Raw genomic sequence first — 16,102 nt, forward strand, 5'->3', positions numbered from 1 at the left:
TGCACCATTGGCTTCAACGGGTCTGCAAGATATGACCGAAGATAAGACTTCACCTATCTTTTGCACAACGGAGGCATGGATCGGAAGCCTGCTGTGGTCCAGGCCTCCGCACCGCAAAAAGAACACGTGCTATCTTTTGCCGTATCTTGCAAATCCTGGACCCATTCAAGTCAACGGGTCCGCATTTGCAAATGGAGTGCACACGGCACGTGCCCAAGCATTGCGGATCGCTATTTGCGGCCCACAGAATGGGCCCTTACAATCGTGGGCATGAGCCATTATATAGTACCAGATCTTCAAAATCTCATCTACACGTTGCTAAAAGTTGCAGTGCAGAAATTGACCTGTGGTGCGGATTTTGAAAGTCTCAGCATGTCGCCTGTTTGTACGGATTTTAAGCGCAGATTTCACAATTTGCAATTCTAAGGATGAGATCTGGGGCAAATTCGCATCAAAATCCGAAACAAGAATTGTGGATCTCGGTGTAAAAACTGCAAGAAAATCTGCGTGGAAAATCCACAAACAACACTGCTGGGTAAACACACTTTTTCCTGCAGTTTTTTTTTTATCCTGTGGATGGGAGAAATTCTCTGTGCCTAAGGCCTCATGCACACGACCGTTCCATTTTTTGCGGTCCGCAAATTGCGGATCCGCAAAACACTGAAGCCGCCCGTGTGCCTTCCGCAAGTTGCGGAACGGAACGGGCAGCCCATTGTAGAAATGCCTATTCTTGTCCGCAAAATGGACGTTATATTTTTTATTTTTTTTGCAGGCCTACGGAAACAAGAACTGCGGCTCGGATGTGGATCCGCAAAACACGGATGGCGTCCGTGTGTGTGTTCCGCAACTTGCGGAATGGCACGGAAAGCTATTAATATAACTGCCTATTCTTGTCCGCAAAACGGACAAGAATAGGACAGGTTATATTTTTTTGTGGACCACGGAACGGAGCAACGGATGCGGAAAGCACACAGAGTGCTGTCTGCATCTTTTGCGGCCCCACTGAAGTGAATGGGTCCGCATCCAAGCTGCAAAAACTGCGGCTCAGATGCAGACCAAAACAACGGCCGTGTGCATGAGGCCTAAGGCTACATGCACACGACCGTATGTGTTTTGCGGTCCGCAAAAAAAAAAAAAAAAAAGGATGCCGTCCGTTTTTAGTTTTTTCTTTGCGGATCCATTTTTAACAATGCTTAAAACAGACAAGAATAGGACATATTCCATTTTTTGGCGGGGCTACGGAACGGACATACTGATGCAGACATTTTTTTGCAGACCCATTGAAATAAATGGGTCCGCATCCTATCCGCAAAACAACAACAACAAAAAACCACTACGGAACGGACATGGAAACAAACAACGTTCGTGTAGCCTAACCTGAAGGAGTAAGCGACCTGCAGCACATGTATCATGCCCCCTGAGCCCCTGTGATAAATCTGCTGCAATTCTGGACGTACAAATGCAGAAAACGCACAGATAATAGTCTGCTTTCCGCACCCTTATATCCGAACATGTCCTATTCTTGGCCGCAAAAAGCTGACCACAGACCCGCTGAAGTCAACAGGTCTTGGGGGGGGGGGGGGGGACTGATGCAACAAGGACGTCATCTGTATTTGGCGTGTGTATGAATTCATACGCTTGTCCATTCACTTGAGCCGAGATACCCCACACAGGACAAAAGTGAGCCTATTTTGGAGGAAAAACAAAACACCTACCTAATCATTATCCCAGGTAAAATGCTCATTGCCTCGGGGCCCTGCCGACGATAAAAAAATAAAAAATAAAAAACACCACACACACGGCAAATCACGTCCCTCATGCAAATAAAGATGTCAGCGCTTGGCTGTTTCCATGGTCCCACAGACATTTAATACAGCGCCGCTCCACTCATCTACAGGTCCTTCTCAAAAAATTAGCATATTGTGATAAAGTTCATTATTTTCTGTAATGTACTGAGAAACATTAGACTTTCATATATTTTAGATTCATTACACACCAACTGAAGTAGTTCAAGCCTTTTATTGTTTTAATATTGATGATTTTGGCATACAGCTCATGAAAACCCAAAATTCCTATCTCTAAAAATTAGCATATCATGAAAAGGTTCTCTAAACGAGCTATTAACCTAATCATCTGAATCAACTAATTAACTCTAAACACCTGCAAAAGATTCCTGAGGCTTTTAAAAACTCCCAGCCTGGTTCATTACTCAAAACCGCAATCATGGGTAAGACTGCCGACCTGACTGCTGTCCAGAAGGCCATCATTGACACCCTCAAGCAAGAGGGTAAGACACAGAAAGAAATTTCTGAACAAATAGGCTGTTCCCAGAGTGACATCACAAAAATATATATATAGTGGCCAATATTCCGTAGCCCCGCGCTGGCGTCCTCCTTTGTATGCATTACTTGCTCGGGATGGTTGCTAGCTGCGGTCCACATGCGGTGGGAGTGCTCCCCCAATGATAAACACGCTACAGTGTTTGGGGTTTGAGCAGCTCCCCCATACTTGCCACGGTAATTTAGTGGTTCATATGCGGTGGGACTGCTCGCACAATGAAAGACACGCTACAGTGTTTGTGGTTGAGACAGTCCCCCATATTGGCCACTATATATATTTTTGTGATGTTGTTTTATATGTATTGAATGGGCCTCTATCTGGCATTTGAACATTCTGTTGCACCTGGAAACCTCCATCACATGGTCTGATATGGGTGTGGCTTACAGTCTGGCTGTGTCCACATTGCATTAGCTGACCTGCTGTGCGGTTGTGTGGGAGCCTGGCTGTGAGCTGGATTTCATCACCTTCAGGCCTCATGCACACTGCCGTGTTTCACGGCCGTATACGGGCCGTGGAACCGCGGCCTGGATCCCTCCTGAGAGCAGGAGCGCACGGCGTCACTGGTTGCTATGATGCCGTGCGCTCCATGCTGCCGGCACAGTACAGTAATACACTGGTATAGATCATACCAGTGTATTACTGTATTGCGGCGGCAGCAGGGAGCGCACGGCGTCATAGCAACCAGTGACGCCGTGCGCTCCTGCTCTCAGGAGGGATCCAGGCCGCGGTTCCACGGCCCGCATACGGCCGTGAAACACGGCAGTGTGCATGAGGCCTCAGACCGTGTTCACACCATAGTTAGTGCAGTGGTAGGACCCCTTGCCATGCTGAGAACCGTGACGTGGTGCATGATGGGCTCCGATATCTTCCTGACAGGAATATATTGGCAAAAGTCTCAGCTTTTAATATCTGCTTGTATGACTAGCTAGTATAGTCAGAGGTATATCTGTTTGGTGCTTTTTCAGTGATTTATATGTTCCCAGAGTGCTATATCAAGGCACCTCAGTGGGAAGTCTGTGGGAAGGAAAAAGTGTGGCAGAAAACGCTGCACAACGAGAAGAGGTGACCGGACCCTGAGGAAGATTGTGGAGAAGGACCGATTCCAGACCTTGGGGGACCTGCGGAAGAAGTGGACTGAGTCTGGAGTAGAAACATCCAGAGCCACCGTGTACAGGCGTGTGCAGGAAATGGGCTACAGGTGCCGCATTCCCCAGGTCAAGCCACTTTTGAACCAGAAACAGCGGCAGAAGCGCCTGACCTGGGCTACAGAGAAGCAGCACTGGACTGTTGCATGTCATTCGGAAATCAAGGTGCCAGAGTCTGGAGGAAGACTGGGGAGAGGGAAATGCCAAAATGCCTGAAGTCCAGTGTCAAGTACCCACAGTCAGTGATGGTCTGGGGGGCCATGTCAGCTGCTGGTGTTGGTCCACTGTGTTTTATCAAGGGCAGGGTCAATGCAGCTAGCTATCAGGAGATTTTGGAGCACTTCATGCAGATGAAGATGTCATTTTTCAGCACGACCTGGCACCTGCTCACAGTGCCAAAACCACTGGTAAATGGTTTACTGACCATGGTATTACTGGGCTCAATTGGCCTGCCAACTCTCCTGACCTGAACCCCATAGAGAATCTGTGGGATATTGGGAAGAGAAAGTTGAGAGACGCAAGACCCAACACTCTGGATGAGCTTAAGGCCGCTATGGAAGCATCCTGGGCCTCCATAACACCTCAGCAGTGCCACAGGCTGATTGCCTCCATGCCACGCCGCATTGAAGCAGTCATTTCTGCAAAAGGATTCCCGACCAAGTATTGAGGGCAGAACTGAACATAATTATTTGAAGGTTGACTTTTTTTGTATTAAAAACACTTCTTTTATTGGTCGGATGAAATATGCTAATTTTTTTAGATAGGAAATTTGGGTTTTCATGAGCTGTATGCCAAAATCATCAATATTAAAACAATAAAAGACTTGAACTACTTCAGTTGTGTGTAATGAATCTAAAATATATGAAAGTCTAATGTTTATCAGTACATTATAGAAAATAATGAACTTTATCACAATATGCTAATTTTTTTAGAAGGACCTGTACATGAATGGCATCCAATGTTTTTGTCACTTTTTGGCCTCATGCACACGACCGTTCTGTTTTTTGCAGTCCACAAACTGCTGATCCGCAGAAAACGGAAGTCGCCTGTGTGCCTTCCACAATTTGCGGAACAGAACGGGCGGCCCATTGTAGAAATTAGGGCTGTCCCCGATACCACTGCCGATACCTGTGCGCCGCTTCTAAATGTGTCTGTGTCCGTCCACGGCCTGCCCCTGCATCTCGCACAGCAAATACAGCTGCGATTCCTCTGACTGAGCTGATCCGTGTGAAGCCGCTCAGTAGGATTAGCATAGAGGCAGCAGCAGGCAGTGTAATAGGAGCCGACAGTGGAAGCTAGCCCCGCCCACCAACCAATCAGAGGCAGCCAGCAGTCCAGCACTGACTCACAGCACAGGGAGAGTCCTGCAGGGACTCAGAGAATCGTCTGGGTTTATTAGTTAAAAGAATCGAATTAGTCAGAGACGTGTCACCGAGTCCCTGCCAGGCTTCCTGCTCTGCAGCTCCCTGTGGGGGGCATTAGTATAGCATGTAGCAGAGCTGTGTGTGTTCAGGGTGCATGTAGCAGAGCAGGAAGCCTGGCAGGGACTCGGTGACACAGTCTCTCTGACTCATTCGATTCTTTTGCTAATAAACTCTCAGACGATTCTCTGAGTCCCTGCAATAACTATACATTGTAATTACATCCCAGTCTGCTCCACTGCATTCACTGCAGCAGAGCTGTGTTTGCCAGGAGCGAGTCCCTCTTGACCTTCGGTTCACTTGAGAGCAGTCTCAGCAAGTGAACCGAAGATTCGATTCATGAATTGGTTCTTTTGAATGAACCGATTCATGAAAAAGATCTGAACTTCCCATCTAAATGCCTCTCCAGACACCCTCCGGCCTCCTCAAACAGAGTTCGCCTGCCAGTAGTTTTAAAAGTTATAGGAACCGACCCTAGTAAGTGTATAAAGCTTAGTTAGAAGATTATAACCAGCCCAAGTGGTCACAGACTCCTTGTGGCTGCCCCCCATACAGTATAACAACGCCTCCTTGTGGCTGCCCCCCATACAGTATAACGCCTCCTTGTGGCTGCCCCCCATACAGTATAACGCCTCCTTGTGGCTGCCCCCCCATACAGTATAACGCCTCCTTGTGGCTGCCCCCCATACAGTATAACGTCTCCTTGTGGCTGCCCCCCATACAGTATAACGCCTCCTTGTGGCTGCCCCCCATACAGTATAACGCCTCCTTGTGGCTGCCCCCCATACAGTATAACGTCTCCTTGTGGCTGCCCCCCATACAGTATAACGTCTCCTTGTGGCTGCCCCCCATACAGTATAACGTCTCCTTGTGGCTGCCCCCCATACAGTATAACGTCTCCTTGTGGCTGCCCCCCATACAGTATAACGTCTCCTTGTGGCTGCCCCCCATACAGTATAACGTCTCCTTGTGGCTGCCCCCCATACAGTATAACGTCTCCTTGTGGCTGCCCCCCATACAGTATAACGTCTCCTTGTGGCTGCCCCCCATACAGTATAACGTCTCCTTGTGGCTGCCCCCCATACAGTATAACGTCTCCTTGTGGCTGCCCCCCATACAGTATAACGTCTCCTTGTGGCTGCCCCCCATACAGTATAACGTCTCCTTGTGGCTGCCCCCCATACAGTATAACGTCTCCTTGTGGCTGCCCCCCATACAGTATAACGTCTCCTTGTGGCTGCCCCCCATACAGTATAACGTCTCCTTGTGGCTGCCCCCCATACAGTATAACGTCTCCTTGTGGCTGCCCCCCATACAGTATAACGTCTCCTTGTGGCTGCCCCCCATACAGTATAACGTCTCCTTGTGGCTGCCCCCCATACAGTATAACGTCTCCTTGTGGCTGCCCCCCATACAGTATAACGTCTCCTTGTGGCTGCCCCCCATACAGTATAACGTCTCCTTGTGGCTGCCCCCCATACAGTATAACGTCTCCTTGTGGCTGCCCCCCATACAGTATAACGTCTCCTTGTGGCTGCCCCCCATACAGTATAACGTCTCCTTGTGGCTGCCCCCCCATACAGTATAACGTCTCCTTGGAATGTTATAGTTCTGTTTTTGGGCCTTTTGGTTGGTCAGTGGTCAGAAAATACAAGTGTGTGTATTTTATTGTTAAAATTAGTATCGGTAATTGGTATCGGTGAGTACTTAAATAAAAGTATCGGTACTCGTACTCAGGGCTCTTTCACACTTGCGTTGTCCGGATCCGGCGTGTACTCCACTTGCCGGAGGTACACGCCGGATCCGGGAAAAACGCAAGTGTACTGAAAGCATTTGTTCCACATTCTGCGGAACGGAATTGCGGACCCATTCATTTCTATGGGGCAGCACGATGTGCTGCCCGGATACGGAATTGTGGACCCGCAATTCCGTTCCCGAAAAATATAGAACATGCCCTATTCTTGTCCGCAATTGCGGACAAGAATAGGCATATTCTATTAGTGCTGGCAATGTGCAGTCCGCACATTGCTGCTGTCCGTGTTTTGCGGATCCGCAAAACACACACGGATGTGTGAATGGATTCTTACTAAAATAATAGTTTACTGCGGCCCTAGTCCGCAGCATTTATACTGAAATACTGTGGCAGAAAGCGCTGCGGTTTCTGCATGTTCAAAACATGGCGGTTTCTCTGTGTGAACTAGCTTAGCGCGGAATGTTTCCATATGGCACTTCTATTGTACCTGCAGGTCTTGGATTTCATATGGCGACACACCGAGGTTTTAATCTGCCAGATTCCTTACAGAACAAACTGACGGGAGCAGCAACACAGGGAGGGTCTGCACTGCTCTGCCATGTGCACAGGGCTCTATCCGCATTTTTTTTGGTGTGCTTTTCAAATTCAGAAAAGCCCTGTGTGAAGGAGGACTAATGAGAGATCCCAGGCTTCCTGCAATGGCCTCCTGGACTGAAGGAGAACACGGGGGCGGGGGTCAGAGCTGCTCTACCAGCAACCTTTGCACTAACCGCTCCCTCCGCTGTCTGTGTATAAGAGTGACCCATACACAGGCAACCAGCAGATTTCAGTGCGTCGGAGACCAGTATGCCCCATCTGCGACAGTTTTAGGCCTCATGCAGACGACCGTTATTTGGGTCCACATCTGAGCCGCAGTTTTGGCGGCTCGGATGTGGACCCATTCACTTCAATGGGGCCGCAAAAGATGCGGACAGCACTCCGTGTGCTGTCCACATCCGTTGCTCAGTTCCGTGGTCCGCAAAAAAAAATAAAAAAAAATAATATAACCTGTCCTATTCTTGTCCGTGCTTTGCGGACAAGAATAGGCAGTTATATTAAAGGTTGTCTGTGCCGTCCCGCAAATTGCGGAACGCACACGGACCCCAAAACACACAACGGTCGTGTGCATGAGGCCTTATTCACATAATCTATACTTCTGTGCCGTTTCAGCGTCAAAATCTGCACTGAAAAAAACATTTTGGCGTATTGGATTCAAAATGACAAATCACATGCAGAACTTCCCATTGCTATTTTTTTTTTATTATTTTTTTTAAAACACACATACGGTTTTAGAAAATAAAAGAAAATTTTAAAAAAGTGTCCGGTCCATAAAAAACAGGAAAAACAACTTGATCCGGATTAGGGTACTGTCACACTTGCGGCAGAGGATTCCGGCAGGCTGGTCCGTTCAGGCTAGTCTTCAGGGGTTTTTTTCGCCGGAGATGAAACCGTAGCATGCTACAGTTTTCTCTTTTGCCTGATCAGTCAAAATGACTGAACTGAAGACATCCTGAACGGAATGCTCTCCATTCAGAATGCATGGGGATAATCCTGATCAGTTCTTTTCCGGTATAGAGCCCCTGTGACGGAACTATGCCAGAAAAGAAAAACGCTAGTGTGAAAGTACCCTTACACATCAGGGTTTTTTTCCGTCGCCCAAAAAACTGTGTGTGAACCCAGCCTTAGGGCTCATGCCCACAAACAAAAGGGGTCCGTGGCGGTATCGCAGACATGGGCCGTGTGCACTCCGTGCTGCAGTGCTGACCCATTGACTTAAATGGGTCCGCGAACCGCCAAATATAGGTATGGTTTTGAGCACTATTTCCCTAAGGTCTTGTTCACACAGGAATTTATAAGGTCCTCAACAGAGGTGAGAACAGATATGGGTCCCCCAGCCAGAACCCACATCCCCCTCCCTGGAGGACTCGGCATCTCTGCACGTTGCATCGTCAGCCCATTGACAGTAATCAAAGTTGCGAAATGCTTTATTTCCCCTGCAGGGGCGCCGCAGCAGAATCGGCTGCCAGATTCTGGCACTGATCCAATGGAGCTGAGCTGCAGTAGCGGACACAGCCTGTGGACAGGTGTGGGGCTGTTTCTGGAATAGAGCAGCCGTATTTTTCTAATCCCGGACCACCCCTTTAACTAACTAGTCCTCCGAGGACCTGTCAAACAAAATGGGCTTAAAGGGATGTTCTGGGCCTAGAAAAAAAAAAAAAATTGCCGCTTTCTGCTAAAAAGCTGGCTGGTATTAAGCCCCATTCACTTCAAGGGAGCGGAGCTGCAATACCAGACAGAAGCAACCCGTGGTCAGGTGTGGCGCTGTCTTTCGGGAAAAAAGCAGCCATGTTTTTCTAATCCTGGACCACCCCTAAACAACCAATGAACATTTGCTATCGGGAACCTGGTGGGGAAAGGGTCGTATGCAAGGAGAATAGCCTACACTGGAGACCGCTTGTTTGAGAGGTGTTCCATTCACTGACAGCAAGCAAAGTTTTTGAAGATGGTGAGGAACTGAAACCGTTGCAGAACCTTCAATGCACTGTGATCCAAGAGGACGACCCACCACAACTTATCACCTATTCCACTACCACAATAATGGGGGTCCCGAGACCCTATGTTTGAATAGAGCGACGCTCACATGGGGAGGGGTCTGATAACGCTGAACTGACTGCCGTGCAAGTAGCAACGAGGAAACGAAAAGCATGGGGGACATAGGACCAGTGTTGGAGCACTCTCTAGTTAGTAGATGGGTCAGCCCTGGAGCACTCCCTAGTACAGAGGTCCACAACCTCCAGCTTCTGAGAAACTACAACTTCCAGCATGCACCACTGACACCTATAGGAGTTCCGAGAACACGCTGGGAGCTGTAGTTTCGCAACAGCTGGAATCCCGGAGGTTGCTGACCTGTCTTGTGTGCACCATGTATTCTTTTGGGAGGGGGCAAAACTGGCGTATGAGACCACGCCCCAAGATAGACAAGGTCAGAGCTGTCCCTTTAAGGGGAAGCAACTCCATAAATCTGGTACAAGCCGGCAGCACGCTTACGCCAATTACACGGCTACAAACGCCCTGCTGATCCGCTCCAATGAATGGGGCCCAAACCCAAGTCTTTCCGCCCTCCTCAAAAGTTCTATTCAGCATTATCTGCACCTGGAAAAGCTGGGTGACTGCAAAACAGTGGGGGCAAACACCCAACTTTACCAGGGTCCAGAATGGCCGCCTGTCTACAGGAGGGCGTTACTAGGCAGGGTGACAGGAGCAGACACACTGCTTGTCATCCAGCTTTCCCAGAGGAAGAGAAGAAACCTGACAGATGAGGACAAGTCAAGGACTGGTATCCACCTGACAGGCCGGTTTCCAGTGCACTTCCCCCTGCTGCACCTGTGGCAATTACCACAGGTGCAATAAAACGCAGAGGACCACGGCAGCCAGCCGCTGTGTATAGGTGGGCACCTGCAGCCACCTACCTGTGGGCACAGAGCAGGAGGATGAGAAGGGGCTCTCCACGGCTACAGCCACAGGCCGCACTGCATCCCCGGCCTCTCGTACAGCCCCACACCGCAAACCATGCGCACCGGCCCGCAGCCAGCGCTCCGTCCTCTCCTCCAGACCATGCGCTGCCAGGCCCCGGCCACTTACCATGGTACAGATAGAAGCGATCCTGGAGACTGTCATTAGGATTTCCATCCGCCCGGCGCCATCTTCACCCTTATCACCGCCAGCAGACAGGCCGGAGCCGCGCACTCCCGACACCCGCGGGCACCACGAACCAGGGCGCGGCCCCGACACCCGGCGAAGAGAGGGAGGGAGCAGTGCGCGTGTGCGGGGGCGTAGTGGTGCGTTATTACACAGCAGTCTGAGGCATCAGGTGCCCATGCACCCAATCATCTGCGACTACTTATCAAACGGGCTTGGTTTTCTACAGCAACCAATCAGATTAATCCTTTCATTTTCCAAAAGGGCTCTGTAAAATGAAAGGATCAATCTAATTGGTTGCTATGGGCAACTAAGGCAGATTTCCTTTACACCAGTTTTAATAAATCTTCCCCCAATGTATACAGAGATTTATCAAAACTGGTGCAAAGGAAAAGTGACCTAGTTGCCCAGTTATGCAATCAGATTGATCCTTCATTTTCCAAAGAAGCTGTGAAAAAATGTAAGGTGGAATCTGATTGGTTGCTATGGGCAACTAAGGGTTTTCATCAGCATTAGTGATTCCGTTATGACGGAATGCAAAATGGAACTCTGTTTTGCTCCGTCCTAATACATTTAACTACATTTTTTACGGACCATATGCGGAACCATTCACTTCAATGGGTCCGCCAAAAAAACGGAAGTTACTCTGTTTCCGTATGTCCGTATTTCTGTTCCGCAAAAAAATAGAACATGTCGTATTGTACGGAATGCACACGGACGTCATCCGTATTTTTTGCAGATCCGTTTTTTTGCAGACCGTAAAATACATACGGTTGTGTGCATGAGCCCTTACCAGCAGTGCTCACTCCTGACCTGGTTTCTAAGACCCCACGCACACGACCATATGCATCTTGCGGGCCCCAAATCACGAATGCAGTCCGCGTGCTGTCTGCATTTTATTTGTTAACCCATTGTTTTCCATAGGTCCGTGGCCCGCATTTTGTGGACACTATCTATATGGAGAACCCTGTGCTTTTGCATCTGTATGTCAGTTATGCAAAAAAATTGAAGATGTCCTATACTTGTCTGCAAAATGCATACCACAGATCTATTGATGTCAGTGGGTCCGCAAAAAATGTGGCTGCAACACAAACCACATCCTTATTTTGCACATCCTCGATTTGTGGAGACACGGTCATGTGCATGGAGCCTAAGTGTTATATCTGGGACTATACTGCAGCTAGCACAGTGATCCTGGTTTTAACATTTAGATTCTTAGCTTTGAAACAAGACCTGGCTCATAGCTCTAGCTGCCATACAGCCTGAGATGTAGCTGCTTGTAGCAGATATCTCATACCTCTTTAGATACAGAAAATTTACTAGCACTTTAATGTGCCTGTAAAAAAATAAAACTCAGCAATGGCCTCCTGAAGGTATTAGCAGCTTGGCTGGTGGTTTACTGGCCAGGTGGCAACACCAGAAGGTTTCTGTGTATGTGCAGAAATCCAGGGCATTTGGAGTGTGGGGGATACTATGAAGGGATCAGGTGACCAATAATGTAGAAGAGGTGAATGTAGAATAGGGAGGGCGGATGACATTGGAAAGTGATTGTATAGGGGGGGGGGGGGGGGGGGGTGAAGGAAATATCAGTGTCAAATATGAAACTAAGACAGTAAGCGTTCTGCCTAGGAGAAGACTGAGATGGAAATATCAGGTTTAGGTGCAGTAGGTTAGTAGGATTGGACTGAGCTGCGCCTAGGCCACGTGTCCGAGGAATATCATATCCCTGGCCTAGCGTCCACTCACCCAAATGCCGCAACTCCTTCAAAAAGCTTATCCGCAGGGGTGCCGAGTGTCAGACCCCGGCCGATCTGATATTGATGACGCCCCCCGTGTCGGCGATTGCCGCAAACCGCAGGTCAATTCAGGGTCCCCATGGGGCTGTAGGGGGGACCCAATGGCATGGAAGGCAGCGCGATGCCTTCCTTAGGCATCAGCATTGCCTTCCGGCGATGAGCATGTGAGATCCAGCCCCCTGGATCTCACAGGCCGGAAGCTGTATGAGTAATACACACAGTATTACTCATACAGCCAATGCATTCCAATACAGAAGTATTGGAATGCATTGTAAAGGATTAGACCCCCAAAAGTTCAAGTCCCAAAGTAGGACAAAAAATAAAGTGAAAAAAAAGTTAGGTATCGCCGTGTCCGTATCGACCGGCTCTATAAAAATATCACATGACCTAACCCCACAGATGAACACCGTAAAAAATTTAAAATAAAAACTGTGCTAAATAAACAATTTTTTGTCACCTTACATCACAAAAAGTGTAATAGCAAGCGATCAAAAAGTTGCACGCACCCCAAAATGGTTCCAATAAAATGGGGCCACTTTTTTGGAGTTTCCACTCTAGGGGTGCATCAGGGGGGCTTCAAATGGGACATGGTGTAAAAAAAAAAACAGTCCAGCAAAATCTGCCTTCCAAAAACCGTATGGCATTCCTTTCCTTCTGCGCCCTGCCGTGTGCCCGTACAGCTGTTTACGACCACATATGGGGTGTTTCTGTAAACTACAGAATCAGGGCCATAAATATTGAGTTTTGTTTGGCTGTTAACCCTTGCTTTGTTACTGGGAAAAATGGATTAAAATGGAAAATTTGCCAAAAAAATTAAAATTCTGAAATTACAACTTCATTTGCCAATAACTCTTGTGGAACACCTAAAGGGTTAACGACATTTGTAAAATCTGTTTTGAATACCTTGAGGGGTGTAGTTTCTTAGATGGGGTCACTTTTATGGAGATTCTACTCTAGGGTTGCATCAGGGGGGCTTCAAATGCAACCCTATTTCGCAAGTTTGGCAGAAGGACCCCCCGAGGGTGAGTTGTCACACTGAGTAAGTTATCTGCAGGTAAATCCACATTGAAATCCACTTTTGTTTTTGGTTCAGAATAAGTCAGAGATTTCAATTATTGCACTGCAAAATAATAAAATCTGCAGTGAAAATCCATTGCATTACTGCTGCAGTGCATGCTATAGATTTAGACCACGGCACTCGTTTTTTCGTATGTAAGAAAATTATTTTTATATTTTCATATTTTCATTTCATGATTTTCATTTCATTTCATTTCATGATATTATTCCAAAATTTCATTGTTTTAAAGCATCCAGGAATGCAAAAGACTTGGCCAACGTTTAACGTTTCGGTCCTTGTATGGGACCTTGATCACGGCCTTTGTCCGTGTTGCATGTTGCCTGCTGTGGGAGCGCATCCCACAGCAGGCAACATGCAACACGGACAAAGGCCGTGATCAAGGTCCCATACAAGGACCGAAACGTTAAACGTTGGCCAAGTCTTTTGCATTCCTGGATGCTTTAAAACAATGAAATTTTGGAATAATATCATGAAATGAAATGAAAATCATGAAATGAAAATATGAAAATATAAAAATAATTTTCTTACATACGAAAAAACGAGTGCCGTGGTCTCCTTTAATATTCATTATCTCACATTACCACTGAGCACCGTGCAAAAAAGATTTTTTCAGGAGTGCCGTCCAACTCAAGTGTATCATAGATTTAGGCCAGACACACACAGGTGAGTTCAATGCAATAAATTTGCAGCGGGTGTCAGTAAAGCCTAATTCACACGTCAGTGGTTGTGAGTAGGGATGAGCGAATCGACTTCCGATGAAACATCCAAAGTTGATTCGCATGAAACTTAGTTCTAATATTATACGGAGCAGGAGCTCCGTACAGTATTAGAATGTATTGGCTCAGATGAGCCAAAGTTATTGCTTCGCAAAGTCTGGTGAGATCACGTAGATGCGGAACGGAAGCACAGATCGGAACCGCATGGTTCCGTGATGTTTCTGTCCGTGCCTCCGCACCGCAAAAAAAATAGAACTTGTTCTATTTTTTTGCAGTGCGGATGGATCACTTTCCGGCCGCTGCACGGAAGTTGCCCGGTCCCCAATGCTGGGAACGGATGCACAGCAATTGTGTGCAAGAGGCCTACGGGGCTCATGCACACGGCTGCAGTTTCAGCAAAAAACACGGATCAGATGCGGACCCATTCATCTCAATAGGGCCGCAAAAGATGTGGACAGTACACAGGTGTTTTACACTGTATTTTACACAGGGTATACACAGTCATAGAGGGAAGGCTGTCAATCACTGATAGGACCGCCTCCCGGACTTCAAAGCCCAGAATGGACAGGAATTTAAAGGGATTCTGCCACCTCGTTTTCGGTTATAGAGATGCGGACATGCACCACTAGATCGCCGCTAGCATGTCCGGAAAAAAACCTGTCCTATAGGGCTGTGTCCTTTTATTGTGTTTAAAAAATGATTTTAAAGATATCTAAATGAGCCTGGTAAGGAGCCCAGGGGGGTGTACTAACCTTCTTGGTGCCCAGCCATGCCCCCTGTGAAGGAGCCCAGCACCGCCTGGGTCCTCTGTATCTCCTCCTTTCTTCACAGTCAGATTGCCGTAATCTCGCGATGCGTGAGCTTGCGCATGCGCAGTTCCTTCCTTGAGGCTGATGCCAGCACAGGCAAGGAACACTATACCGACACTGCACATGCGCGAGCTCGCGCATCGCGAGATTACGGCAATCTGACTGTGAAGAAAGGAGGAGATACAGAGGACGCAGGCGGTGCTGGGCTCCCTCACAGGGGGCATGGCTGGGCCCCAGGAAGGTTAGTACAGCCCCTTGGGCACCTTACCAGGCTCATTTAGATATATCTAAAATCTTTTTTTAAACACAATAAAAGGACACAGCCCTATAGGACCGGTATATTGCGGACATGCTAGCGGCGATCTAGCCGTGCATGTTTGCAGCTCTATAACCGAAAACGAGGTGACAGAATCCCTTTAAATGAATGAAATACAAGTTTTACTGAATCTTTTCCAAAGAGAGTCTGTATCTGCTCGTCTCCTCCTTCTCTATAACATGCTGCCTGTAGCTTACATTGCAATTTCATGGTGACAAATTCCCTTTAAAGGGGTTGTCTCATCATGGACAATGGGGCATATCGCTAGAATATGCCCCCCATTGTCTTATAGGTGCGGGTCCCACCGTTGGGAACGGAGCCCCGCAAGTCAAGAAGGGCGCACTGCGCATACGCAGCCACCCTCCATTAATTTTCAATGGTGCCGGGGACTCTATTTCCGTTGCCCCCATAGAAATGAACATGAGCGGGCGCCGCGCATGCGCGGTACGCTCCCATTCACTTCTATGGGAGCTGGCTTGGTGGTGGCCGGACCGAAGTCCTCCAGCCACCACCTTGCGGGGCTCCATTCTCTATATAGGTGCGGGTCCCAGCGCTGGTACCCACACCTGTAAGACAATGGGGGCATATCCTAGTGTATGTGATGAGACAACCCCTTTAATGGGGTTGTTCCATTACAAACACTTATCACCATCCAGAGAATAGGTATAAGGCATAAGTGTGTAGTGACGTTCCGATCACTAGAACGGGGACCCCAATTTCCCCGGGCCCCACACAATGTACTTACCTCGCTCCCTGACACCCGCATCGCTTCTGAGGCAAGTATGGCCGCCGCTGCATCTCCCTATCACACGGATGAGAACATCTGGCATTGGGGTAGTTTGCCAATGTCTTTGCCATAAACGGCAGCGGTGAACGGGAAGAGAGAAGGGAGACGACACATGCGCACTGCTTCCTTTAAAGCTGATAGGCGGGGGTGTCGGGTGTTGGATCCCCGCTACTCAGATATCGATGACCTAATGTGAGGATAGG

The 16,102-nt window shown here is 48.2% G+C and overlaps 1 protein-coding gene across 1 annotated transcript in view; it reads right to left on the minus strand.

Annotated features, from left to right (window-relative positions):
• Positions 1-10,548, minus strand: part of USP12 (ubiquitin specific peptidase 12) — a 74,649-nt gene extending 64,101 nt beyond the window's left edge. The window contains exon 1 of the mRNA XM_044292669.1: positions 10,341-10,548. Within this exon, the coding sequence (XP_044148604.1) occupies positions 10,341-10,388 (48 nt within the window). The 5' untranslated portion in view covers positions 10,389-10,548. The remainder of the gene's footprint in view (positions 1-10,340) is intronic.
• Between the last annotated feature and the right edge of the window lie 5,554 nt (positions 10,549-16,102).

Source organism: Bufo gargarizans, chromosome 1 (genome assembly GCF_014858855.1).
Source record: "Bufo gargarizans isolate SCDJY-AF-19 chromosome 1, ASM1485885v1, whole genome shotgun sequence".
Taxonomy (NCBI): domain Eukaryota; kingdom Metazoa; phylum Chordata; class Amphibia; order Anura; family Bufonidae; genus Bufo; species Bufo gargarizans.